The sequence below is a fragment of the Nasonia vitripennis genome, chromosome 1 (assembly GCF_009193385.2).
Source record: "Nasonia vitripennis strain AsymCx chromosome 1, Nvit_psr_1.1, whole genome shotgun sequence".
In the NCBI taxonomy this organism is placed as follows: Eukaryota; Metazoa; Arthropoda; class Insecta; order Hymenoptera; family Pteromalidae; genus Nasonia; species Nasonia vitripennis.
Window position 1 is genome coordinate 11385255 of NC_045757.1, and position 27012 is coordinate 11412266.

Here is a 27012-nt window from a genome sequence, read left to right on the forward strand (position 1 = left end):
TCAGCCTCCATTATAGCACTTGAAATGCCATTACGGACACGCCGCTGTCGCGAGCGAGCGCGCACTCGATAAGCTACTCCATATATATTCAGCGGCGAACTTTCGTCAACTGGTATATACGCCTGACTCGTGTGCCCTCGCGCTTTCCACTTTTCCCCCGCGCCGAAATTCCCGTCGAACGCGCGTGAAGAGTGTAGCCGACAGTCGTGAAAATTATAGGAGGAATATCCTTTTCCGAATTTGCATCTCCCTCGCGTCGCGCGGCTCATATAATATGCATCGTATAACGTCTTCGATTCCGTCATCCCGCTCCCGAGTCCCGCGGCTCATGGTTTATTCAGCTGCCGCTGTTGCACACAGGGTCAAGCATGCGAGCTCTCAAGCGTCGCGCTCGCTCGTTCGGTTGATTACATCGCGAGCGAGCCGCCGCCGCCGCAAGTAGCGTTCCCTATGGCGGCGGCTGTAGCGCGGCTAGCCCTAATGCTGCCTTAACTAAGCTCGAAGCTCGAGCAGGGAGAGTACGAGCTATATCTACGGAGGACGACGGTTACGCGCTCGTTTTCCACTCGAGGTGCAGGGGTTTGGACGTAGAAGCGCAGTGATTCCGGCAGCGCTGCTTTTCAGACGATCCGTAGGAGGCTATTTTTTCCAATCTCTCGCGACAAGACGTCTAGGTACGTCTTGGCGTGATTGGATTGAAGATTTTACAAAATATAGGACGGATTAAAGTCAAATGTCTCGTAGTCCCGACGCAGCCATCTTCTGTACGCAGATTAAGAGCGTGATTTTTTAACAAATTTCTCCAGACAGCAGATCGTCTTATATAATTCTTTGCTGCAAACCGAACGAATTGCCTTTCTAATCAGTCAACGAATTGCTGAAAAATCAAGACTGATTGAATCGTGGCATTCGACGAATGTGATCGATTCGGAAAGCTCATCGATTCTCTGCTTTGATAGCTCCTTACCAAAAATATCGAATCGTCGAGACGAATCCTTGAAAATTCTCGGCAAAACATCCATAGCAGCGATAAATGCAGGAGAGTAAGTCAAAAACTGTTCGAGCGTAGATCAGCGAGGAAGAATCGCGAGGAATAAATTTATTTGTTTTTCAACTCGACTGCGCGAGATACGTTCAAAGCTCTTTGCTTATATACGCATACAGCCGCTCCCGGGCGCACTTTGACATGTAAAACGTCCCAAGACGTCTGCCGCTGTGCTGCTGCTACTGCGACTCCCTTGGCGATGCATAGCGCGATTTTTCTCCGCTCGGCTACACACTGCAGCGAGTATGTATGTGTGCAGTAGAGCTTTTTATCTCCCAATCCGGCGGCGGCAGCTATATTCTTTTTTGCCGGTAGCGCCCTTATTCGGGCTCAATTATTTAACGATTCCAGCATTCATGAGAGTAGTAGGTGTACGAGAAAAGAGTGGCTGTGTTTCTTGCCGCGTCGCTGTAAGGCTAGCGATTTTATGATATGTCGCGCGCTGCTGCAGCTCTGTCTTTTCTTATACAGTTGCTCTTTTTTCGCCGGGAAATTCATGGTACTCGTTTCTGCTGCTGCTGCTGCTGCTGCTACGTACGCGTGCGAGTGTTTCACGAGTTTATTGAATTGGCAAAAAGGTGAGAGCTTTCTTTCTTATACGCGCGCGCGCTCTGCGTGGCTGAATTTCGAAGTGGCGCGTATGGTCGAGCTTGCGGCATCGTAAACTCGTTGGATGGAATTCGATAAAGTTGCGCCCGCTCGTTTTGTGTTATAAGCGTAATTGTGCGATTCTTGATTATGTACCATATGCTGAAAAACCATCGAAAGCGCATATTGTTCGGCACATTACTCGAACTCAATGGGAAATAGTTCAGTCCTCGTGGGAAGCACTTGTTGTTTTCCGATAGGACCGCACTCGAGAGATCCTTGCGGCGGCGCACAATAGCCTCGGGGCTGTATACACTGGCGCAGGAAGGACTAATAGGCTCGTGTCCTTGGGCGGGCCGTCCTCCGTCATTTTCCAGCTACATTCCGCGTATTTGCTGCGGGGGGGGGGCGAGAAAAAGCGAGCAGCAACCAAGAGTTCGTACGTACACGTATACACGTAGACTCGCGGAGGAGAGGGAAAAGAGCCAGAGAGAGAGAGAGAGAGAGAGAGAGAGAGAGAGAGAGAGAGAGAGAGAGAGAGAGAGAGAAAGAGAGAGAGAGAGAGAGAGAGAAAGAGAGAGAGCGAGTGAGAGAGAGAACCCTCGGCGCATCCCGAAGCGGAATTTAAATTATTCAGGCAAGTTCGACGCTCGTGAGCGGAGCTTCCTAATCACTCACCGGTTCAATTATGCATTTTGCTTTATGGCTCGGCGGCGGCGCCGTTATATCTCGTCTCATCTTTCCGAGCCGCTGCACGAGAGGTTTGTCCGAGTGTCGAGTCAGCAGCGGATTAGCCGCGGCTATGGATATAATAGTAGGCGATGACTCTATTTATCGAGGGAGATTCGCTGCTCTCTGCATGCGCATAGATATATGCTACCGCAGCGAATCGAAAGAGGAAGAGAGCGAAAGGAAGAGTTGAACTGTTTACGTTATAGGAAATAATTCAGGCAGCGCGCCAAATTATTCACCGTCGGCGCAGCAGACGTGAATTATGAGTGCGCGCGCGCGGAGTCAAGGAGTCGTGCATATTTTATCGGGCTCTACGCTGCTCGAGACACTGACCCCCACCCTAGACGTGTGTGGCGGGATTTAGCCCCCGAGTGTGTTGTACCCGGTATATATATATAATAGACTCTCCCCTCGAGAGCAGGACCCAGTACCTAGAGCTGATTAAATTTAATTGCGCTTAATAGCGAGTGCAGCGTTTGCTTTATTTTAAATCGCTCGACGCGAGAAAACCGCGCTGCCTAGATGCAACAATGATGATCGAAAGAGTTGACAGAACAAGCGTTATAGTCCGCGCATTTAAATAATGGTTCCGGCGCGCTGAGTGCAAGCTCCATCTCGAATAAAGTACTCAATTATTTCGGGAGCCCTCTGTACTGCCCCCTCCTCGGTCTCCTCACCGCCAGCCAGCACCGCCTATTATGACTATTAATGTTAACGTCACTCGAGTTGGCGAATTTTAAAGACGACTACTGCAGGCGCTGCAGGGACTTAATCTCGCGTTAAATTTTATACGCCACCCAAGCTACGCTTCTTTGTAATGAAGGCTCTAAAAGTTTAACGCCGGCTCTTTATACTTTATATCGTATATAGATATAGAAGTGAAGGAAGCCGGCGAGTGCGTGCGCGCGCGCGGGTGCGTGGAGAGCCGGTAGAGAGAAAGGGAAAAATCTTACTTAGCATTTCCAGCCGCGTGCGCCGGATGACACGCCTGGGAGAGTATGAGAGTATATGGAGGAGAGCTTGAGCTTGCGGAGCTATATATCCAGTGCGATGGGAGTTTGAGGGATAATGGTAATGGATAGAAATTTTGAACAGCCCGGCTGGTATAATGCCGCCCGAGTGTCCTCTCTACTCTAGACACATCAGCGGCGATGTATTTTCGAGCCGCTGTTCTCGCGCTTTGTTTTTACATTTCGACTGCGACAAGGTTAATATCATTGACTGCCTCCTTCTCTCTCGCCCCTTACAACTAACGCTACACCGAAGGAGCGTATGCGTTTAGATTACATAAGCTCGAAGGCGTAAGGACAGACGCGCCGAGGGTACAAAACGCCGCCGAAGATCCGCCGGAGACAGCTCCACTCAAAGAGCCTTGTGTTTCGCGCCGCGGCAAGTTTCAAATTTACAATAAGCTCGGGGGCAAGCTCGCGTATACTTCGAACTTCGGCGTATCGCGCGAGGATAACGAGCTTGATCCTTTGTCGTCGGCGTCGACTGACGCGTGACTCTATTGTATATACTTGACACGCCTGGGCTTGCGTCTCTCTCTTTCTCTCTCGCTCTGTGCTGCATAATTATTTGGCGCAAACTATGCGGAAGATCATCAGGCTGTCCGCGTGTGTGTAAAAACTCGGTCGCGTCTGTACACGTCTCTCGCGTTATGCGCAATCGGCCCGTATAGAAGTGTGTGCTCTATACGTATTATACGCGCGCGCACATATTAATTAGAAATTTTCGACGGCGCCCAATTTTCCCTGTACTCGTTGATATGCAAGGCCGCGCCTCTCTCGCGCGCGTATATGAAGAAGCCAGCAGTGTGTGTGTGTATGTGTGGCAGCTGGAGAGGGGGATAAGGAAGACGGAGGCGTATTCCGCGCGGAAACAGACGCGAAATGGGTGACATCGCTAGGAGCAGAAGCTTAGCGGAAGACACGGATGCGCCGCTCTCTCTCTCTCTCTCTCTCTCTCTCTCTCTCTCTCTCTCTCTCTCTCTCTCTGCCGCGGGCGGAGATTTGATTTATATGTTAATCGCCAGGCAGCTGTCGTACGGCTAGCTGCAAGTGCGCAGCCTCGACGAAAGACTCTCCCCCATTTACACCCCCCTCTACTCCCCCGCTCTCTGTCTCTCTCAAGACCTGTCTCTGTCTTATACACATGCACGCGCGCGAGGGGGGGGGGGATGACGGTGAAGCCAGCCCGGTTGGAATAACAAATTTTCGGGATCGAAAAATTTGCCGCGAGACTGAGTCGGCATTTTTCTGCGCGGCTGAGGCGGTGGCCGTTTTGAATACGTCGATTTTGCATACGGCGCACAAGTGCGCGCTCGGCTGTATCGCGCGGGATCCTCCAAGACGGAAACGTCGCTACTGTGACGGCTCTGCTCTGATTTCAAGAGATAATGCAGAGCGACACGATGATTTCAGCCTGGAATAAGACCGTTGATGTAGAGGTAACGAGCGTAGGAAACGTCGAATAATTTCATGAATATGAGAGACGTTCGTTTTTGCCACGTGAATACTCGCAACCTCATAAAAACGACTGCAGAGCATGAAAAGCTCGCAACTTAATGTCGTTTAATTGCTAATTAAGCGATGCCATCGATTAAACATTCCCGAAGTCGCGACGGCTATACATCGCGCACGAAACTCGTTTAAGTTCCTTCGGCTCGCTCCTTCTAAACGTGCCATTACCGCGTGCTCGCCAAACTTTGCCCGCGGCAAACTTCATCTATAAAATAAAAGAAGCGCCCGGTGTGTATACAGCCCCTTTTTTCTCCCGCATATATCGATTCGCGCTGCAGCAACTATTTTAATTGAATAATCTTCTACCTCGCGCGGTGTACACACAGCATGCTAGCGAGACATGGCAATATCGATCGCGTCCTCGCGATAATAATATATAATAGTATAATGGGACACGGATATTTTTACGCCCGCAGACGAGCGCGCGCATAACGATATCTCTCGCGGCGACTGCAGTTGACTTCTCGGAGGGGGAGGGGGGCTCGATCTGTGCCGCAGACATTTCTAATTACGAGTATCCGGCGAGCGCGATGCGCATTAGCCTCTATACTGCGTCCGCTCGTTATACGCTTCTTGCTGCCGATAACGAGCTAATCGATATATAGATATCGCTGTGCACACACGCGTGTGCCTCTATATCTCCTCTCTACTATCGCTAGGAATAACTCATTATAGCGTTTCGCCGAAGTATAGCAGTATAGCGAGAGGACGAAAAAACTGCGCCGGCCTCACGTGCGCGTCGCTGTGAACATGTACAGATTATGGCTCCGATTTCGTAGCGGCATAAACAATCAGTCATCGCTCGCAGTTATAGCGAGATTATCGATCGCGATCGAAAAAAAGGGAGCGTGTGTGGGCACTGCAAAGATTGACGACGGGAAAAGAGCGAGCATCGAGCGATAAGATTGTAGTTTGAATCGATAGCGAATGTCGGGATGAAAAAGTTCTTCCTAGTGCAGCGCATGGGCGGAGATTGCAGCGCGAAAGCTAGTCCGTATAAATGAGCGAGCGGACTTTTTATTGCCAATCGCTGTCGCAATGTCGCACGTTCGAGTACTGCTCGTTGCTTTCTGCATCGGGACGTGTTTGGGTAAGCTTTCGGGAAAAAGATGGACGGTATCCTGCGTCGCGTTTGCTGTGTATAAGTCGAGTAATTCTGTGTTCGCAGGCTTCGCACCGGACAAACCGAATAGTCGGCGGCAAGGAAGTCAACATCGAGGAACATGCTTATCAACTGACTTTCCAGCAGTCGGGCAGACACCTTTGCGGCGCGTCGATCATTAGCAGAAAGTGGGCCGTCACCGCGGGACACTGCGTTGGGTAATCCAAGATTTTTCCGCAGCTGCTCGTTAAACTCGCTGCGCAATATAGTTAGTAGTTTTGCTATTTATACTCGGTTTATTGCTGGTACACATTGTCGTCGCGCGTCAACTACTTTGACGAGAAACGAGGAGAATTTATATTTCGAAAACGCACCCGTGATAGTCATATATGCCAATTCAAAAATGCTAAAAACCGCGTATCCAATTCGAGATTCCCGAAATTAGACGGTTACTGCATGGCGAACTTAATTCTCATTTGCAGTGGCAGAGCGTCGACTTACAGAGTCGGGGCTGGCAGTAGTCACAGGTACAACGGTACCTTCCACAACGTCTCGGAAATCGTAAGGCATCCCGAGTACGATTTCGCGGCGATCGACTACGACATCGCCCTTATTAAGGTTGACATGTCTTTCAAAGTATATTCGGAACACCCGTACGTTGGCCTATTGTACAATCTAGAATAATACTATTATTAACTTTAGATCGCACCGCATCGAGAAAGATTCTAGATTCTAGAATATAGGTGAACGGAATCATAATAAGTTTCGCTCGTCCGATTTCGAATACATATATATTGGTTTGAATGTGTCAATGATCTGACGAAATGAAAATTTTAATTTCTATAAAAAAAGATCGATGACGAGTTCTCTTACGGATCGTCTGTGCGGCCAATCCAATTACCGGAGCGAGATTTGCAAGGCGGAGAAGTAGTCAATATAACCGGCTGGGGTGCTGTTCAGGTAGAGTCATATTTATTCATGGAGTAATTTATATATTCATGCGAATCTTTGAGTGTATATTATTCATACCGTACACGCTATTATATATATATATATATATATATATATATATAATATGCCAGCGAGCGATGCAGCGTTCAAAGATATACGCGTATATCCCGAAAGTTTAAACAACATTAGAGCGCAATTAAGCCGCATCGCCACTGATGTGTAATTATAAACTTTCCAAGCAACTTCGTGCAAGTAAGAACGTCGAAACGGTTGCAGCAAGGCAGCGCGAGCACGAACGATCTGATGGCGACGTCGGTGCCGATAGTCGATCATCTCGTCTGCAGCAAGGCCTACAAATCGGTCAGGCCCATAACCGATCGCATGATCTGCGCGGGACAGCTGAAGGTCGGCGGCAAGGACTCCTGCCAGGGCGACTCGGGCGGTCCCCTCAGCGCCAACAACACCCTCTACGGCATCGTGTCCTGGGGCTACGGTTGCGCGCAGCCCAAATTCCCGGGCGTCTACAGCAACGTCGCCTACCTCCGGCCCTGGATCACCAGCGTCACCGGCGTCTGAGCCTCGCTCTCGACGATGTAAAAACGATTTCTTCGCAAATCGATACAGCCCAGCTCTCGAGCTGTATCTATACATATATACCTATACACTGTACATAAACTCTAATGCGAATACAATGTCGGAGTGTCGAAGGAAGTTGTTTTAATTTTTATATTCATGTCGACGTCGTGCGCCGGGGCTGCCGAGAAGCGGGTATAGGAGCGAGGCAAGAAAAGTAAAACATTACGAAAGTGCTCGACTGGCAGGAGCAAAGCTCTTTACGATAGTTCTCCGCGGAGTTCGCTTTCTCTCCGCGCGCGCGCTCAACTTTCGCTGAACGGGGAGGACTTGCGCGCTGAGAAAAAGTTACATAAATATCCGCAAGAGAACACGCGGCCGAGGTGGTGAGGCGCTGGCAAGAAGTTGCTTATCCTTGTTTTTTCTTTATTCCGCATCGAAAGCCACTTTTTCAAGCCCGGAAGAGCTCCGCGGATGTGTAATTTTCTTCTTTTTTTTATCAATACACCGGAAGTCTCGATGCACGCGGAGCGGCGGTGTAGGTATACAGTTATATGTAGAACGGAAAATTTGAGAGCCGCTGGAAAAGAGGAGATAAGGGCTAGGACGATGTTATCGCTCTCGCCACACGAAACTATCATTTGTCGAGTTCTTTATCTGGCCGAAAGTTCAAGTCGCTTCGACGCGTCGTTCTTATCTCCCTCGCGCGCGTTTTCTCCAAGAAAGCCAAAACAGCAGCAGCAGAGAAGTTTTCCACGGCGGATAGTCAACATGTCCAAGCTGCTCGTTGTCCTCTGTATCCTCTGGTGCGAAAGTAAGTTAGAGCCTCTGCTGATCGAACGCGGAAAATCTTTTAAATTCAAACTCTTTCTTTTCTCTTCTTTCAAATATGTGCGCGCACACAGCGATCGCCGCCGGAATCCCGCAGCCGACCCTTCAAGGGAGAAAACACGTCGATATCGCCGACTTTCCTTACCACGTGAGTATAATACGCCACACCTATATACGGCGGATTTTTCGTTCTTCGTTAAAAAAAAATATCGGATTTCGCTGCTTCAGCGATCCGTTATTATCGAAGCTCGCTTTCAATCGTTTGTGTATACAGAGGACGCGTGAGTGTCCCCGCGAAAAACACGAATATAACGAGCGACGACAGGCCGCGTCGATATCGGTATGAAATTTAGCGACAGCGTCGAGTGCGTGAAATGAAAAAAAATCGCCGATACGATAGCAATATATGGAGAGCGCATCGGAAAAACGAGAACGAAACACGCGAGCGCGCTGATTAGACCAAAGAACATAAAAGCTTTGCGCACGGTGAAAACAGCGGCAATCCGCTGCGTATTCAGCCGGCGTTGACCTAGTAAAAATCCAGGAAGACACGAGCCACTCGTTATTTCCAGTCGGATTTAATTTCGAGGAAAATCGAATATCCCATATCCACGCGTGTGTGTCTCTCTTTTCCTCTGTTGTAGGTGTCGGTGCGTCGAGCCGGTCGGCACGTGTGCAGCGGCGCCCTCGTCCACGAGTCCTGGATTATAACCGCCGCTTCCTGTGTTTACGAGTGCGTATATCCACACACATACACATACAGCAGCCGCTTCTTTTATTCGCTGCGTGTGTACACGTGTATACGTAGCCTGTCGATAAGACCGGAGCTTGTTTATCGCGAGCTTCGCGATCCGATATTGCACTGCACACAGACAGCGTGGCGCAGCGGCGGATTCCGCGAGCGCTATATTGTCTGGGGGGTGCAGTACGTGTACCTGGCTTTTAAACGAGCGGCGCAATTGCTTTTCGCAGCTCGAGCGTGCCGAGAGTCAGCGTGGCGATGGGAAGTTCCGAGCTCCAGCTCCCGAGGCATCGCTTCAACGTCTCCAAGATCGTCGTTCATCAGACCTTCGACAAGGACCTGCTCACCGGTAACATCGCCTTGCTCGAGGTATGCTCGCGATGTACCGCGGCTCTGTTTCTTTTTTTTTCTTCCAATTCGAAATTCCACGTATATTTTTAAGCCACTATCCGGGCCCACGGGCATATTGATATTTTCCTCTGCGTATACTCCACGCGCGCACATATCCGCTGATACATTTTATTTTCTTACGCTGCATCCACGAATTTCGACGAAAAACGAAACGCGGATTGACAAAGGCTTGGTGTGTATATATATCTATAATACAGAGTTGGCATAAAAATGCGCCGCGCGTGTGCCGCAGATAAAGCCGGCGGTCAGCTTCGTGGACTCGAACCTGCTGCCGATATTTCTGCCCAGCTCGGAGAATTATCATCTGAAGGACGGGAGCATGCTGCGCGTCAGCGGCTGGGCCAGGCTCCAGGTAAGCGTTATTTATTTGTTTTCCCTTTGCGGAGCGAATCCTCCTTTTTATATACTATACGGCTTTCCAAAAATCTATGCGACGCATCGTTCCTCGCTAATAAAGCCGAGAGGCCGAGCGAAGAGCTCGCATAGTCATAAACAGCCGCTTCACCCTCCATTTTGTTATTTTTCCGCCTCTCTGTTTCTTTTTTATGTGTCGTCCCGCGCATACAAACGCGCGCAGAAGGAGAAGTCCGATGCAGCAGCAGCGGAGCTACACAGCCGTGGCTTCGAATCGCAGCTGAGCGTGACGGGCGCCTCGCTCGTAAATCAACGCACGTGCATCCGCTCGATGCCCAGCTATAAAGCAGTCTCGGGAAAAATGCTCTGCGCCGGCAACCCTAATGCCAAAGAGACGTGCCAGGTGAGTCGAACAAGCGCCGCCGCCGTGGTATAGCCGCGCCGGACGATATGTCATTTATCTTGCCGGAAAGCGCCACCGCGAAAAACGACGAGAATGCGCAGCGATGACGACGATGTTCGCCTTTTGAACGGGCCGCGCTGCGTTCTATACACGCCCGAGGCCGAGCGAGCGGATAATTTAGAGGCGCAGAGCTGAAATTCAAATCTCCCGGGGGAGTCGTGCGAATCGGATACACTGTCTTATATACAGAGTGGGATTTTTAAGGGGCCGTGTGAATTGGAGCTGTGAGAGCAGCGTCTGGTAGGTTTGACACTTTTCGAATTGCATGTTCGGCTTTCAGGGCGACATCGGAGCACCGCTAGCAAACCATGACATCCTCGTGGGCATCCTCTCCTCGGCGGACGGCTGCTTTGCGTCGAGCTACCCGGCCGTCTACACGAAGATCAGCAGCTTCCTGCCTTGGATCGCCAAGATCCTCTCGCTGCACACCTCCGAATGACAAGACTGAAAACTACACACTAGCTCCTAATCATGTAATATTCGATCGATTTTCCGTACGCGTATTTCTGCCAGCTCGCGCGTTGAGTATTATACACTATTTATTATTATACACCGACGCGATTAGGCGGAAGCGCGCGCCAATTCGTTGCGATAAGTTCGCGCGAGTTCGAGCGGATAGGCTCGAAACTCTGCGCTGATTCAACTATCGGACCAGCCCCCCACCCCCTCACTATCTCCGAAAACTGCGCGGGAGTATGTGCGCTCGATAACCCGGAAATCGAGCGAAAAATAGCGTATGTTTATGCGAGCAGTGTAGCCGGACGCGAAAGAGAGAGCGAAAGGGGGGGAGGGCGATAAGTCATAAATAGGACACGCGCGTCGCGATCTGCGAAGCGCCGAGCGTTTAATTTATCGCCGCGAGACTAATGCGCTGCAGCCGACTTCCGATTGCCGGGAATAATTAGCCGCGTCACTGTCACGACAACGCGCGCGCTCGCGACGGGAATGACTCCCCTCTCGTCGTTTCGTTCCGCGAGCAGCTGCGACTGCGTGAGATGTATACTTCGCTACCGCTGATGGCCATTCATGGATTCGCAGCTGTGAGAAAGCGAGGGACGCTGTGACGTAATAATGTAAATCGATAAATTTCAATTCATATAGTTTCCAAAACTATTGCATAACGTATACGCGATGTGCAAACAATGCCGAGTCAATCTATATTATTTACGTGAGTGTGTATCGCGAGTCCGCGTGTGCGAGAGGGAGAGAAAAGACACGAAACGTCCAATATTATTTTCCGCCTGTGTGTTCTATAAGCAATTCGTCTGTCAGTGTTGAAATTTTCCAATTTCACGGAGATTGCAGTCGAAACCGTTGTCGGAATCCGAAAGGTGCTCGCGCGAATCTAGATAACGAAGAAAGCGCCCGCGCGCTCTAGAGACAGAGAAATAGCGCCTCGTGCACATACACACACACACACACACACACACACACACAAGCGGAAACCCGAAAGGAAACGGACGTTTCTCGTCCGGTATAGCGATATCGATTTTTTCCCGTGCTTTCTCTCTTCGGGTATTATCCGCGCACAAACACACACACCCACATGCGCATACACACATATCCGTACAGTCCGTGTGTATCCGGGGGATGAAAACGCGCGGGTCATTCTCCGCTTTCGACATAATAATTCTATTTAGCGGCGGGTCTGCTGCACTTTTCTCGCCCAGTCTGGCTTGTTCCGCGCGGAAGAACAATCTAAGCCCGAGCTTTTAAGATTTTTCCCTCGCAGTTCCCACGGAGCGTAGATTGAATTTTTCTCATCATCGACGAATTCAGCGTTATCGCACAAACCGGATGTATACAGTTTGACGTGTTTATCGCGACGTATAAGAAGTGCTGGATCTAGCCGAAGAACAGTACATTTATATCTTTCGTGATCTCTCGCGTCCTTTTGAAGAAGACTGGGAGAGAAATGTCATCGCTTCAACAATATCGAGTTATGCCAAATTGATGAGTGACCACGAGACTTATAGAGTATTCCGTCTTGGTCTTCTCTTGGATTTCAAGACCAAAAATAGGAACTTAAAAATTAATGTAGGTACAATATTGTTTGTAATAAATAATTTATATCTTAATAAAGCAATGTAAAAACAATCGAAAACAAGTTTTTTTTTTTAATGCGAAATATGTATTTGGTGTAACTAAAGGTTTTTTTTCAAATGTGTCAACTTAAGGTATATAAGAAATCTCAAAAAAAAACTTTTTTCAAAAGTGAAAATCTTGGCAAGAAAAAGGCTAATAAACGTAGTGAAATCTCTAAATATAAAAATGTCAAGTAAATGTTTTTTTTCTATACGCATTAAAATAATAATATCAATAAAAATATCATTCTTTGGGAAAACATAATTTTAACTTTAGTTTTATATCTTAATGCGTATAGCAAAAAACATTTACTTGACATTTTTATATTTAGAGATTTCACTACGTTTATTAGCCTTTTTCTTGCCAAGATTTTCACATTTGAAAAAAGTTTTTTTTTTGGAGAGATTTCACATCTTTTACAAAGCATATTCTTCTTGCTATTGAACTTCATTAAATCTTGATCTATTCGATAGACAACAAGCTACTATTAGTTCAGACATCGATCGCATCGCGCATATAATCGTATAGCAATATATGCATATATACGTATAGCATTACATGCATATTATAATCGCGTGTCGCCGAGTAGCAGACGAATGTCGGTAGAGTAGATTAACTCTGTAACCACTGGTGTATAATACCAAATATACTCACCGGAAGTCACGTGACCGGAGGAGACGAAAAATATCGGGAGAAGATGAAAACTCTGAACGAAACGAAATATACCGAGCAAACTTTCAACTTGCAATATTAAGTTAATAACTTAATATCCTTGAATGAACCTTTTATACATGAAAAATTAGGATAATATATTTAAGTAGATACTAACAGATTGCGCATACGCGCAATAATAATGATTTAAATGCAATCGAGATTTTTTTAAGGTTAGGAACACCTAATTTCAAAGTATATATATATATATATATATATATATATATATATATATATATATATATATATAATATATACCTAACCTTAAAAAAAATCTCGAAAGTACGAAGTAAGTAAGGGTCGCGCCGTCGACAAATCGTACTTCGTACTTTTTCTTGCCAAAGCGGCGCTATTGCGCCCCTTGATTCTACGAAAATGCTCCAGCTGAATCCTTCAATTCGGCAGAAAATTCGCTGAGAGTAATCGCTTCCATCAAAAACTTTGAGCGCATATCGTGCATTGAAAAGTGTTAATCTGGTTTTTCATGCTACATCATTTCCGACTAACTCCAGGAGTAAACATTTGAATGCTGCTTTGAGAGAAGCATACAGCTTCTCCTTCATATTTGGCTCCATATGGTTTGACAACATTTTTTGAAGTTTAATGACGTTTTTTCGTAGAATGAATCGGCTGGATATTTTGTCAAAATAGTACATCCGCCTGAAACACTGTCGGAAAAGCCGAGTTAAAGATGTCTCTATATTTATACGTGATTTGAACGTTTCACATATTTTTGGAGAAGTTAAACTGACCCGAGGTAAATGAGTGATTGGTAGTTCTACTTTTAGTCCGAAAAGTGTCCTGATTATTTCTGTATAATTATTTATCTATCGGTATGCAGATGGAAGTTTCATAAGCTGCATTCGCATCTTGCTAATTATAATCTAAAAGGAAATTCTCCTGAATCAAATATAAAATTAAAATATGACTTCGTTTTTACTCCATCTAGACTTGGCGTAGTTACAAAATTGGATCGGATCTTATGTAATATGTAAGTTAATTTTTTCTCGCGCTTTAATTGATCCAACACGATCGAAATCCAGGAGTATCTTTGTACGTGAAGTGCCTGTGCTAATCTGTATAAAATATACGTGCATGAGTTGTTAAAACCTCAGCTTTTTCCATACACGCGACTAATTTTGCATGGAAACCAATTAGCTTCAGTTGCTTAGCTGAAATTAAAGCTACTCAAGATAGAGTCGTGAATTTCCGCGAGGGCACATAAGGGAGAAGTGGTGAAAAATCGCGCTTTGTCTTGGTCTCGCGCGCATGCAGAGAGCCCCAGCGGCGGATCTAACAAAACGCATTACAAATCTCATTGCTCTCGAGCCGATCCACCTGTTCCTCCGGCGGCGCGCGGTTCCTCTCGGCGCCGGGGAGAACATTCATTCTTCAGCTCATTTATCCTCTCTCGCGATAAGCCCGGGAGCAGCATCTCCCTCTCCGCCTCTCTTCCTTCCGACTTCCTATAATATTAGAGCGGCGCGAAAGCAGGGAAATTTGTTTCCCAGTCACTCGTGGGATTTTCAATTTCGCGTCTTTCGGGAGCTGCTGCGTCGAACGCCCGCGCGCCGCTCAGCCTCGAGGGATGTGTGCGCGCTCGCAGCGCGTATATATATATATATATATATATATATATATATATATATATATATATATATATATATATATATATATATATATATATATATATATATATATATATATATATATATATAGAAGCGGCGTTGGGAAAAAATTGCCGGTCCGTGTGTACATACAAAAGCGAAGTTGATTATTTCATGCTCCGCGCTTGTTTTCCCGCTGCACGAGTAGAGAGCGAGAGAACACGACGAGCCGCTGCTCGACTAGATTATACCCGCTTGTTCTCGCCGTATTTTCGGTTTTATCGCGCTCTCGCGCCGTGTATACACTATGCGCCATACACGAGTTTTCTCTTGCGAGCTTTTTCCGCGCAAGTTGATTTTCGACGCTACTGTGTCGCGACGGAATAGTTGTAATTGATAAATGTTCGCGCGCGGCGCGCAGAGAGAGGTATAAACGATAAAACGTCATACTACTGTACGGATCGGGGGGATGATTCGCGCAGCACATGTAGCAATAAAGTATTCAGTTATGGTCGGATGTATCAAAGTGTGTCGCGTCAATTTTTCCAATCGCGCGCCTCGATGATTATGTGTCCGCCCGTGTATATATGTACCTGTAATATATGCATGCGTAAAGAGCTGGCGAGTGCGTAAGCGGATTACGCGGAGTAAAGAATAATAACGCCGCGCAGTTTTGATGATTGCAGTATGCCGAGCGCGGAGGGGGGCTTTCCGACACCGAGGATTATACGCCGCACTGCACCGGACGAAGGGATATGGACTCTGATGTGATTATATCCGTTTTACGTCCGCTCGATCCGTCCACCGATGGCTTCAATTTCATATAGCAGCTCCCAAAGTTTCGTATACGCGTCAGGATCCGTCCATCGATGGCTTCAATTTCATATAGAAGCTCCCAAAGTTTCGTGTACGCGTCAGGATGACTATTCATGTCTGGAAAATCACTTGTTCATTCACAACCAACGCTCTGTATACAAGTCACGGAGAACATTGAAAATCGGATGGCGCGCGACCAGCCAGCCACCTTTGGGGGTATGGGCGCGACAAAGCTCGTCCGCTATGACTCATTGTTAGAGCCGGAGCCCGAGAGCGCTGTATACAAGGTGCCGAACTATTAGCCAACATTCCTCATACAGCCCAGGCCGTGTTATCGATTATACCGGCGCGGCGGTGCAGGCCATAATGCCAATTACGCATCGCGCGCGGATAAGAGTAACTATACGCGCTCCTGCCATTCCTCCGATTTGCGAGGGACCATCGGTGAGAGGAATATTCCGAGCCAAAACCGCTTTCGCACCCGCCGCGTTGAGTCGCCGTGCGGATGTTTAGAGAGAGGGGGGGGGGACCAGCGATCTTGGCTCCGCGGTGCTCGCACGAGCTTGCGGGATTCGGGGGATACGGTTTGATGTCGTAGCAAGAAAATTAATCTTGCAGGTATATACTGTATAAAAATAAAAACTGCATTTCAGAATAAAACCATTAATATACCATTACCCACGCGCGACGATTCTTAAACCAGAATATATAATAATAATAATATTGCCGTAAATTTTTAACGCAGTTCAAGTCATCTCGAACCGTTCTAACAATAGCGGCCGTTATTAATTTTACAGCCGTTGCAACACACGAAGCCATTAAAACCGGCTGATCTCGTTTCCTATCAGAAACTAAGAACACTGCACTATACACTGGCATTAATTTCTCTGGGGTTAACAGAGCCATTCGGTGTCGCGACCGACAGGAAAATCAACGGCGTGAATCATTTTCGTTAGCCGAATTTTTCAATCGCGCACTCCCGTCATTCACTATATATAACAAACTCGGTGGGGAAAAAATCTCGGCCGCGGTCCATACGTGAAAATCAACACGGATCAGTTGCAGCCAATTCGTCGAACAAAAATAAACACCAACTCTCTTTCTCTCGATTTGCTTGTCAAAGATTTATTGGAAAACATAAAAAACGCTGAAAATAAAACTCGGAACCAGCGGCGGCGGTGTGGAAGCTGCGTCGCAGAGATGACCAGCCTCGAAACCGGAAAAATTTATTCGAGCTCCGTGTGGTGCAGGTTGCCTCGCTGGCAGAAGAAAGAGGGATCGTTAGAGACCGGCTATTTCGCTGATCCAGGAGCGCAGCGCCGTGACCCGCGTGTAAACGCCCGGGTAGTTGGGCTCGGCGCAGCCGAATCCCCAGGACACGATCCCGATGAGCTTGCCGTCCTGCACCAGTGGCCCGCCGCTGTCGCCCTGCTCGGAGAAGCGCATTTTAGTTGCTAGGTATACGTATAGCAGAGGGATAGACAAAAAATCGGACGCAGCGCAGCGTACCTGACAGGCGTCCTTGCCGCCCCGGCCGACGTAGCCGGCGCACAGCATGCGCTCGGTGATGCGACGCTGGCCGTAAAGCCGGGAGCACTCGGAGTTGGAAATGAGAGGCACCGAGACCTCGCGCAGGTAATTGCTCAGCTCGCCGCTACTCTCCTCGACGCCCCAGCCGGTTACCGAGGCCTTGCTTCCCGTCGAATAGTAGTCCGCGGCCTCGGCCAACTCGATCGGCTGGATTTTACTGCCCAGCGCGAGCGGCGACTCCAGCTGTGTATAGAGTGGAATGCAGCTCGTGTAATGCCGCAGCGATGGGGAAAGAGCCGTGCTCCACTGATCCCGTTAGCAGTAGTGTAGTAAGTATAGCGCTCACCTGGAGGAGGGCGATGTCGTAGTCGGACTCGCGGCGCGAGTAGTCCTCGTGGCGGATCACATGGTGCACGTCCACCACCTGGCCGCGGCCGCCCAGGGTCGAGGAGCCCGCCTTGATGCTCAGGTGGCTCGGGTTCGAGCTGCAAAACGCGCGTTTCTTTGTCAGTATTTTTTCCCACAGCCGCGATGATTTTTTTTTATCTTACGATTTGAGGCAATGCGCCGCGGTGATCACCCAGTCCTCGGCGATGATGGCTCCGCCGCACTTGTGCCGGCCCTTGTAGCGCAGGGACACCTTTGACGAAAAAATTCACTCGTCAGTACGGTTAACGTGTATGAGAGACTCGATGAGCGTAAAACTGTTTCACCTGGTAGGGATGCTGCTCGATGCTGGTCTCGTAGCCGCCGACGACGCGGCCGTCGTCGGGATTATCCTCGACCCTCGCATCCCGAAAAAGATCGTCTAGAACAGCTTTTGCGCGAGTCGCTCTTATAAATGTGAAATTTTACAACAAAATTTCGATGATACCGGTATTGACTTATTCAGTCAGAATAACTCGAATAGGTATACATTAAATCAAAATAACCCTTCCCAGTACTCAGTTCTCCATACACTGGTATTAAATAAAACCCACGTTTCCCGGCCACGATGTATACTTAGAAGGTTGGGTGAAAAGAGAAGCACACACACACACCCAAATCCGGCAGACTCTGCACCGAAGTGAACTCCGCGAGGAGGAGAATCAGCGCAGCGCAAACGAGAGCACGGTTATCGTAACACATCCTGCCGCAAGACACTTGCAAATCGGACTGTCGTTTCCCCGAGAAGGCTGTTCTCTTTTAAAGATCGCGGCTAATTGATGTCCCTCGAGCATTAAAATTTTCCTCCATTGTGCCGCTCGAGGAGCAGTGTGAGCAGTGTATAACACGGCGCCGATCGTAAAGCGGACGTTTTTGTTCCGAGCGCGCGCGCGCGCGGCTAATTGCCCGCGGAGTGGATTCATTCTGTCTCTCTCGCTCTATGCTCCGCGTGAAAAATTATTGATGACACCGTTGTACATCATCAGCCGCGGTATCTTCTCTGACACGGAAAATTGAAATCGGCCATAGAATAACGATAAATTCGTGCTCGATCTGGGTCAGCGCGGCTCCGTGTGAGTCACCTCGCTCGCACTGGACTCGATTAGAAAACAAAGTTCGACGAAGAATCGAAAAGCGAAGAAGAGAGCCGGTGTATATGTATATAGTATACGGACTATACGCGCGACAAAGGTCGAGCGCCACAGTGCACCGCGGGGATAATTCATCGTTATCGGAAGCAGCCAGCCGCTCGAGCGCCGGCAAGGCATCGAACTATTAGCCAACATTCCTGATAGCTCGTCACTATCGATTATTCCCGAGCATAATGCCAATTACCCCCTGTGCCAGCGGCCTGCACGCTTGTTGCATATTTCAAAAGCCTCGCGCGTATACACCTGCGCGCGCTCTGCATCTCTCATCCTCATTTTTTTTTCCTCCGTAGCTCGTCGTTGTCGCCGTTGATTATCGACGGTCGACTTTACGTATCGCTGCACGCGGACTATTAGATTATATACACAGGAGGGCGTCGGGCGCGAGAGCTATCGGGGATAATGCTCCGGCTGTGCAATCTATACTCTGGCTACTCCCGCGTTCTCGGATGTCGATCCAGCGTGCCAAGGAGATTTGTCTTATTGCGCAACAACGGCTCTCCGGGATCCTGTGTTCCGCTATGTCGAACGCGGTGTCTACGTGTGTTTAGTCGCCGAGGATCTGATTGGCGGCTCGCGGCAGCTCTCCAAATGGTATTCATCAGTGCGCGCGCGGCTACGCCGACCATGTCGTTATCTCTCTATATACACATACTGCTCTGTTCGAGACTCGCTGGCGAACGATGAGTACTTTTTACGTTAAAGTAATACAACGGTATACGTCAGGCAACGTGAAATTTCTCGAGATTGCAAAATCAACGGTCGGAAGCGCTCAGCCCGGCTAAATAAAAGCCCATCACGTATACGCTGCAGCCAAGTCATCATCAATCACCCGCGGAGCGCAGCGCGCGCGTGCACTGCAGACACATAACATATATGCGGGTGTAGCTAGCGGGAAAATCTCGCTCCGCGAGTCGAGAGCGCGACCGAAGGAATTATGCAGCGGCTTCTCTGCGTCAATCAAAGCTGAACGAATCCGTGTTTGCCCCGACGATTGGCCAACAGCGGCGGCAAGTCGCCAAGCGCAAACAGCGCAGCGTCCAGTGTGTTTGTGTGTGTGTGTGGGTGCAAAACCGAGGCCCATACCCCAAATCAAGCGGCAATTGTCCGTTCCATATCTCCGTCTCTCGTGCCGCCAGCGGTTAGTTGGTTGCCTGCCCGCCTCCCTCCCTATACAGCTCTACCTCTCTCCATCCGCTTTGTGTCGGGTTCGCCGTTTTAATTAGCCGCAACCGCGTGATTCGGTCCTTCTTTCGCCGCGGAATCCGCTCTCCGCCTCTACTAGTGCGCGCGAGAGCTGCCAGCTTTAATTATCTCGAGAGTTTTTCGACGCAGGGTTATCGGTTGTCAAGCTCTAATGATGCTCGAATTAAATTTTCGCAGCACTTTACTCGTCCGTCGCTTCGCTAAGCGCCGCTTTGAAAAGTCCGTGGTGCGTATGCACACACGGCTCTGCTCCGTCGGCGAGAAAGACAATCCGGAGCATCAAGCGTCGGCTTTAAGATTATCCGGCTGCGGCACACACTGCACTGGAGCCGTGCGTCCAACAGCCTCGAAATTCGTTGTAATCTGTTCGAAATTCCAAACTCGTGACACTTAGCCCCCCGGACGCTATATACGCGTATACATATAATACCTTTATATATATAAGCGCACGCTTATGCTGCAGCGACTGCAGGAGAGAGAGCTTAACACCTCGCGTGCGTGCAACCCTATACTCGCTTGCGCGCGCGCTTGCAGCATCCGAAACTTTATAATTACTGTGCTCAAGTGACTTTAACATATCATAAATATTAATGCCCTGCCATGATTATCAACGCCGTTGCTCTGTTCTAGTTGCCGTTGTTGTTGTCGTTGTTGTTGCCGCTGCTGCGCTGCGCTGCGAGCTCGATATTATACAACTCGAAAGCTAGGGACACGCGCGTCTCGTTGGGACGAGCGAACGCGGCGCGGCGCCTCTATATACCGCACGGTATGCCAAAAATGGGAGCTGGAAAAGAATTTCATTTGGATGTTAATGAGCGCTTGCGCTATATCAACCCGCTGCGCCGAGACGGGTTAATGACGATAATCGTTTAAAGCGCGAGTATCCGGCATTACGTGGAGTATTTTTCATATCGTCCGCGCGCGCGCCTTATCGCCCGTCGATTTTAGCATAATTTTCCAATTACTCCGAGCGGTTCGCCGAACTTGCGAGCGCTCTCTCTCTCTCTCTCTCTCTCTCTCTCTCTCTCTCTCTCTCTCTCTCTATCCGACAGGAGTTTGATCGATGCGACTTAACTCGCCGCAATAAAATTACCGACTATAGCTCCCGCGCGACAGCGCTAATCCACTCAACGCTCCTTTCTTCGCTCGCTCTTTTCCTCCTCCTCGTCTTTTTTGACGAACTTTCGGCAGCCGTGCGCGTTATAAGATTATTGTATACACACTCCGTCGTCGAGATAAGCCGAGCCACCGCCTGGTGACCGATAGCGCGACGAGTTGATGGATAATAATAGCGTATACACACGTCAGTGCGACCGCCGAAAAAAAAGACAGAATACGTAACGCAGCGCTCGATATCGCGGATTTTTTTTTATCTGCCAAGATTCGGACGCGCGATATCAGTTTATCCGTTATGTAACGCCGCCTGAAAAAAGCATAAGAACGAGCCGCGTAATGGCTGACGTCTCTAGCTCTCGCGCGCGCGAATCCTGCTTATGCAAATGATTATTTTAGCATCGGAGCTACTGCAGAGGCAGAGGGACCAGAAGCGCGCGCCGCGTTGACCGTCGGATTTATATGCTAATAGCCGGCGTTAGTCCGTAACACGCGGAGATATTTGTAAAAAGATGGGGCTCCTCGCTCTGCGCTGGTTATACTACATTTCAATATAGATATAGCTATATGTATAATGCTCGCGTGCGCGAGAGAGAGAGAGAGAGAGAGAGAGAGAGAGAGAGAGAGAGCTGGGAATATTCGCTCTCCACTTCCTTCGTCTCTGCCGCCTCGCGACGACGCGGCCCATTATCGATGCGTTTTACGGCGCCCGGCGTATTTCAATGCATAATTTATGCCAGCGACACTGCTCCTGCAGCCGGACATAGCGCGCCGCGCATTTGCATATTTATATAGTAATGTTTATAAAACATTAATGCGGCCGGCGAACTCTGCAGAGCGCAATCTCCCGCGCACTTGAATTCTTAAATTTCAGCAACGTCGGATTATTTTGTCCAATTGTTGTGTAGTTATGAAATTAGAAAGGTATATGTATATAGCTACGCATGTACGAGATGATAAGAAAAAAATGCCTTTTGTTTATTGCCCGCGCGCCGCGAGAGACGATAAGCGCTGGATACAGCTTTTCCATCGTGTGCGAGCAAGTATATAAAAGGAAATCATCGCGAACGACAGCGCTGTAGATCGATGATATCTCGAGCTGCGGCTGGAGAAAGGAAACCAGCTGCGTTATTGGGAATCGGCAATGTCTCGGCTCCTCGTGCTTCTTCTTCTGCTTGGCAGCGGGCTCGGCTACCGTCTCGCTCACCCCGAAGCTCGGCGTTTCAAGTCGATGAGGATTATTGATGGCGAACCGGCAGACATACGGGACTATCCTTACTTGGTTCGTATACACGCGAATTCATCTTCGAGTCGTTTCGTTGTGCACTCGTTATTCGTCCTTGGCGCAGGTCTCGCTGCAGTACAACGGGAGCTTCTACGGCCACGACTTCGACCACTTCTGCTGCGGAAGCATCCTCAACGAGAACTGGATCATCACGTCGGCCCAGTGCGCCCAGGCGTGAGTCTCTATATGTTATTGTGATTGGAGCTGGTCGATGCTTTATTATACAGTTTATATTGCAATAACGTCCGTTGAATCGTTGAATCTGCCGCAGACGACAGGCAGACTCGTTCCAGGTGAGGCTTGGATCCGCCGAGTACTATCGGAGCGGGGCTGTTTACAGAATAGACAGCGTAGTTCTGCATCCAAAGTTCAACGAGCTCAGCCGCGATTACGACGTGGGACTGATAAAGGTGCGTCCACGAGATAGTAGCTATCGACTTGTGTTATATTATAATGTAACGAATACGATGTCGCACGCAGGTGACGGAGAAAATCGTCTTCGGCGAAGGCATCCAGCCGATAGGCCTACCGAAACCCGACGACGTCGTTCCGATCGACGCCAACTTCTCCATAGCCGGCTGGGGAGCCACGGAGGTACACGATCTCTCATTTGAAATATATATATATATATATATATATATGAATTGTATTCTCAACGCTTCATCGAATCGCTCTCGTGTCCGCACAGCTACTGGGGAAATTTTCGGATAACCTGCTGAAGAGCCACATCCAGAAGATAAGCCGCGAGAGCTGCCAGTCCGTCTACGGAATCGAGACTGTGACCAGCCGCATGTTCTGCGTCTTCGCCGCGGGCTTCGGTCCCTGCGTCGGCGACTCTGGCTCACCCGCCGTCTACCGCAACATGCTCGTAGGCAAGTCCACTCGTGAGAAAGAGAGAAAAAGCCTCGAGGGTCGTTAAGTGCGTGCACTAAAGCTCTCATTGTCCGCTTGCAGGTCTGGCGTCCTGGAGCTACAACTGCGCTTACCAGTACCCGACGGTCTACGCGCGAGTATCAAGCGTGCTCGACTGGATAGAGGACATTACGGCGTAACGGCCGTTACCGGCTGGCCGCGCGACACAGGAAGAAAAGCTGGGCGATATTAAAGTCCCGCGTAAATAAGCGCAAAAATGTTTCTAATGAAGCTAATGCCCGCGCCGGGCGCTGGCAGACAATAACACGCGAAAGAGGAAAGTCTAGTGCGGCGCATGCTTATTGCGACGATTTGGCAAGATCCCGGGGATATTAGCGAGTGGAGAAAGCGGAGGCGCAATTATGCCGGGGCTTTGCGCCACGTATAGCCGCGCTATGTGTGGCCTGCGCAGGCTGCAGCTTGCGCCCGCCACGTACTTAATAACGACGACGACGAGGAGGAGAGCTGAAGCAGAGCGCGCCGGGATGGGCGCACGTGTACACACGTCGTCGCTCTGATGCTGCCGAGAGCTAGCTGTATAACTCCGCGGCTGTTTTTGCCGCAGCTATTGCGCGCAGTGGAAAGTTGCGATGTGTGTGCTGCCGCGCAGATGACGCCGACGCGCGATTTCGACGCCTCTGCGCCTGCGGTTCGTTATTCGCGCGCGCGCGCGCGAGAGAGAGAGAGAGAGAGAGAGAGAGAGAGAGAGAGAGGCACTGGATACACGCTACAATGCACACTTCATTATGAATTTACTGCGGTCGACGGCTTTTTCGGAGCTCGTCGTCGCTGCTCTGTGATTTATTTGCGCCGGGAGAGAGCTTTTCCAGAGACCGCTAGACAGTTCGCATGCAAATTGTAAAAGTTTGACTTCGAATAAACTATGCAGAGCCGTCCGTTGGATTGTAATAATTGAAAGAAACCCACAGAAACGCCCAGCGCTACCGTGCGAGCAATTATAGCTTACTGAAAATTTTCGAACGAGGCTACAGCGCGAGAGCCGCAGAGCGGCTAATGAAAATTTAAAAGCGTTATTAGGCCGCGCGCGTTTGAGCAGCGGAGTACAGCAGCGCCGGCAGGAGGAGAGAAAGGAGGTGGAGGAAGAAGAAGGAGAAGACGAGCCCCGGTAACAAATTTCCAATTTGCAACTCTATTCTCGCAAGCTCCCGGGCTGCAGTAGCGTCGTGAGAAGAAAGAAGAGGTCACGGAAACTTACGCCCGTGAATGATGGCGACATTAGTTAAGATTACCCGGGCCAGCGAACTCGCGCCGCGGCTGAAGATCCGCCCGCGGAACGGCTATTTTTTCCGCAGCGCGCGCGACGCTCCGAAAATATTCCCCGTCTCTCTCGCGCTGCACGCCAAGAGAAAGAGAGATGACTTTGACTTAGTTCCGGCTATTACTGCCAGCGCCGCGTTTGAGTCGCGGCTTGCAAACGACCCTCGAGAAAAGACCGATGGCGATCGTTCGCCGGCTCGCCGATTTTGATTCCCCACATGCGGAACCATCAGTGCGACGTAAAACATCGTTATATGCGCGACGAATTCATCATCCGCCAGCGCGCGAAACTAGCGGACGTATACGGCCGCGCGAGTTATAAAGGCGGGGCCGTAAGTGCGTCATTGTTATAAATGTACATAATAGAGAATTAGCTGTCGCGAGGCAGCCGGCCGCCGCTGATGAAACGAGTAGGAACGAAGGGCGCGAGCGATGTTTGTTATGGTAATGCGCCAATTAAAATGCAAATTAGCCGGGGACTCTATATACTGGCGGGAAATATATTTGTAAAAGCCTCCCGCGCGTGTCTAGCCGCGAGCGAGAGCGCCTGCTGACGATGATCGCGCATGAATTATGCGGATGGATTCGACGAGCTTGCGCCGAGAGGTTCGTTGGCTTCGCTGTTTTTTTTTATTTGTATAGTCTGCGTTTGTAGAGTAGCCAGCCCGTGGGAGTTAAGGTGGGGTTCTGGTGAATTTTCTAACTTTTTATATCGTAGTCACATTTTTATAAATTTTGTACTCATATTCGGTACAAAAAAAGAGGAAGATTTGTAAATTTTGAGCCAAGTATATAGTATATTACTCAAATCATTGCAAAAAATAGGTAAAAATTTGGCTTACTTGCAAAGGTCTCTTACGCACTCCTTTTTAACTAAAACTAACATTTTTAAGGCCAATGTTTGCATTTATCCAAATTAAAATTTCATAGTGACCCGATTTTAAAAAAAGACAATTAATAAAATTTAATAGGTGAAAAATCGGTTATTGGATTAAAAATTAGAAGAACTTTTGCAAGTAAGCCCAATTTCAAACTATCTATTTGCAATGATTTGAGTAATATACTATATACTTGGCTCAAAATTTACAAATCTTTCTCTTTTTTATACCGAATATGAGTACAAAGTTTAAGAAAATGAGAGTATAATAAAAAAAAGTTAGACAATTCGCCAGAACCCCACCTTAATTTCAGTTGGTCGAGAGGACGGTTTAACGGTAATTAATATTACGATTGATTTGGAGATAAAATAGTTCAGTATCTCCGGTACTCGAGTGAATTATTCGATTTTCGTAGTGTGATGTATTTTGAAACTGAAAACCCCTGATCTCGTTTTACTATGCAGTTGCTAGGGATGAATTTAGAATTCAATCTATTTCCCTGGTAGAAATTCGAGTATTTACAACAGCCAGAAAACTCGCGATGGAACGCTTCTTCTCAAATTTTTTGATTATTTTATAGAATTGACCTAAACTCGTTTTGTATCGCATTACTATTATCGACGTCCTTTTTTCCAATGCTCGTGAATTTCACCAATCATTTTTCAGTTTATTGTTAGGCAAACACTACGTCGCATGCTCAATTGTATATCCTCGAATACAATTCTAAAAATAAATACGAACAAGTGAGAAATTCGCATTTTGTAATTTTATTTATTCGTTTCCCGCAACAGCGCATGCTTGAATGGAACATAAACAGAAAAGTACGTCGGCGAAGTCCCGCCGTCTGTACAGGGGGACACTGGCCAACGCGGTTCGTGTCAAAAGTTCGCGTCGCGATCAAAAAATACACACAGCGCAGAGTATTAGAAGAGTTGTCCAAATTAAATGAAAAGCAAGCCACTATTGAAAAAGTATTCCCGAGACAATAGCGCCCCTCGCGAAAGCTCCGCAACACGTTCCAATCGAGCGAACGAACGCTGGGCATATCCTCATAACCGAAGCCTTTCGCCCGCGCCCACACCTCGACGCTCACGAATACAAATACCGGGCCGTGTTCTCGTGGAGCGTGTACAGATAGCTCGACGGACGCCGGCGTTTGGCTTAATCGCGGCATGTTCGCTCTCGGTTGGCCGGCGCAGTTTAAGCTCTCGCTCGCGGCCACTGCCGTTGCAGTGTATATACAGCTGCGCGGACCTATGGGGCTGTGCAGCAGCCCCTCGGGAGATGTGCCGCGGAGCATCTCGGCTCGCTCCCATTCGTCTTCTTCCCGCCCGCTACGCGCGAGAGCGCCGAGCGGACTTTATTATTCTTTATTCTGAACTTCATCATCGTCCGCTGTCCATACGCGGCGCTTCTTCACGGCGGCGGGCGATAAATTCATAAGCAGCCGGAAAAAAGCTCGCCGGCTGAAAATACAAAGCGAGCACGCGAGACGAAAAAGGCCGAAGCGCTGAGAGGGAATAGAGATCCATAATGAATCAAGCGCGGCGGCGGCGGAGAAAAGCCGCAAGATGGATCGCCTAATTTCGGAGTATGTGTTCGCAGGTAAATTGCCGGTCTCCTCGGGAGAGCTGCTTGGCGCTCGCGCGGCGTTTATTTTTTATCCCGTGACATGTGGGAGGCTACGGGCCGAGGGTATCTAA

The 27012-nt window shown here is 48.8% G+C and overlaps 4 protein-coding genes across 5 annotated transcripts; 3 read left to right on the forward strand and 1 right to left on the reverse strand.

Annotated features, from left to right (window-relative positions):
* Positions 1 to 5546: 5546 nt before the first annotated feature.
* LOC116738490 (trypsin-1-like) lies at positions 5547 to 7651 on the forward strand. 2 transcript variants are annotated; one of them, XM_032596224.1, is made up of 5 exons: positions 5547 to 5977; positions 6056 to 6207; positions 6472 to 6607; positions 6842 to 6949; positions 7180 to 7651. In XM_032596224.1, the coding sequence occupies exons 1-5, from the start codon at positions 5888 to 5890 to the stop codon at positions 7612 to 7614; spliced, it is 921 nt and encodes a 306-aa protein (XP_032452115.1). In that variant the 5' UTR covers positions 5547 to 5887; the 3' UTR covers positions 7615 to 7651. The 2 variants fall into 2 exon arrangements, with proteins under 2 accessions (XP_032452115.1, XP_032452116.1); XM_032596225.1 differs by having other exon boundaries at positions 5613 to 5977; positions 7217 to 7651.
* A 773-nt stretch (positions 7652 to 8424) lies between these two features.
* On the forward strand, positions 8425 to 12411 carry LOC100678261 (trypsin-1-like). The gene is made up of 5 exons (XM_032596226.1): positions 8425 to 8492; positions 9317 to 9455; positions 9730 to 9849; positions 10075 to 10254; positions 10595 to 12411. The coding sequence occupies exons 2-5, from the start codon at positions 9345 to 9347 to the stop codon at positions 10751 to 10753; spliced, it is 570 nt and encodes a 189-aa protein (XP_032452117.1). The 5' UTR covers positions 8425 to 8492; positions 9317 to 9344; the 3' UTR covers positions 10754 to 12411.
* Positions 12412 to 16233: 3822 nt separating this feature from the next.
* LOC100114919 (trypsin-7) lies at positions 16234 to 25196 on the reverse strand. Its single transcript, XM_016983243.3, has 6 exons — positions 18104 to 25196; positions 17777 to 17880; positions 17615 to 17703; positions 17410 to 17548; positions 17043 to 17306; positions 16234 to 16961 (listed from the first exon to the last, which is right to left on the reverse strand). The coding sequence occupies exons 1-6, from the start codon at positions 18189 to 18191 to the stop codon at positions 16815 to 16817; spliced, it is 831 nt and encodes a 276-aa protein (XP_016838732.1). The 5' UTR covers positions 18192 to 25196; the 3' UTR covers positions 16234 to 16814.
* Positions 22101 to 23293, forward strand: LOC103316422 (trypsin-7-like). The gene is made up of 6 exons (XM_031925832.1): positions 22101 to 22238; positions 22306 to 22415; positions 22513 to 22651; positions 22722 to 22835; positions 22930 to 23125; positions 23196 to 23293. Exons 1-6 carry the CDS (start codon positions 22101 to 22103, stop codon positions 23291 to 23293), a joined length of 795 nt encoding a protein of 264 aa, XP_031781692.1.
* Positions 25197 to 27012: the final 1816 nt, after the last annotated feature.

Excerpts from the sequence above, each read along its gene's own strand:
- LOC103316422 (XM_031925832.1), top strand. The coding sequence starts at position 22,101 with ATGTCTCGGCTCCTCGTGCTTCTTCTTCTGCTTGGCAGCGGGCTCGGC. Across the intron at positions 22,416-22,512 it reads TCGGCCCAGTGCGCCCAGGC|ACGACAGGCAGACTCGTTCC; the intron begins GTGAGTCTCTAT and ends AATCTGCCGCAG. Across the intron at positions 22,652-22,721 it reads ACGACGTGGGACTGATAAAG|GTGACGGAGAAAATCGTCTT; the intron begins GTGCGTCCACGA and ends TGTCGCACGCAG.
- LOC116738490 (XM_032596224.1), top strand. The coding sequence starts at position 5,888 with ATGAGCGAGCGGACTTTTTATTGCCAATCGCTGTCGCAATGTCGCACG. Across the intron at positions 5,978-6,055 it reads CTGCATCGGGACGTGTTTGG|GCTTCGCACCGGACAAACCG; the intron begins GTAAGCTTTCGG and ends CTGTGTTCGCAG. Across the intron at positions 6,608-6,841 it reads ACGACATCGCCCTTATTAAG|ATCGATGACGAGTTCTCTTA; the intron begins GTTGACATGTCT and ends CTATAAAAAAAG.
- LOC100678261 (XM_032596226.1), top strand. The coding sequence starts at position 9,345 with ATGGGAAGTTCCGAGCTCCAGCTCCCGAGGCATCGCTTCAACGTCTCC. Across the intron at positions 9,456-9,729 it reads GTAACATCGCCTTGCTCGAG|ATAAAGCCGGCGGTCAGCTT; the intron begins GTATGCTCGCGA and ends CGTGTGCCGCAG. Across the intron at positions 10,255-10,594 it reads ATGCCAAAGAGACGTGCCAG|GGCGACATCGGAGCACCGCT; the intron begins GTGAGTCGAACA and ends TTCGGCTTTCAG.
- LOC100114919 (XM_016983243.3), bottom strand. The coding sequence starts at position 18,191 with ATGTGTTACGATAACCGTGCTCTCGTTTGCGCTGCGCTGATTCTCCTC. Across the intron at positions 17,881-18,103 it reads GCAGAGTCTGCCGGATTTGG|CTGTTCTAGACGATCTTTTT; the intron begins GTGTGTGTGTGT and ends CTCGCGCAAAAG. Across the intron at positions 17,307-17,409 it reads ACGACATCGCCCTCCTCCAG|CTGGAGTCGCCGCTCGCGCT; the intron begins GTGAGCGCTATA and ends CTCTATACACAG.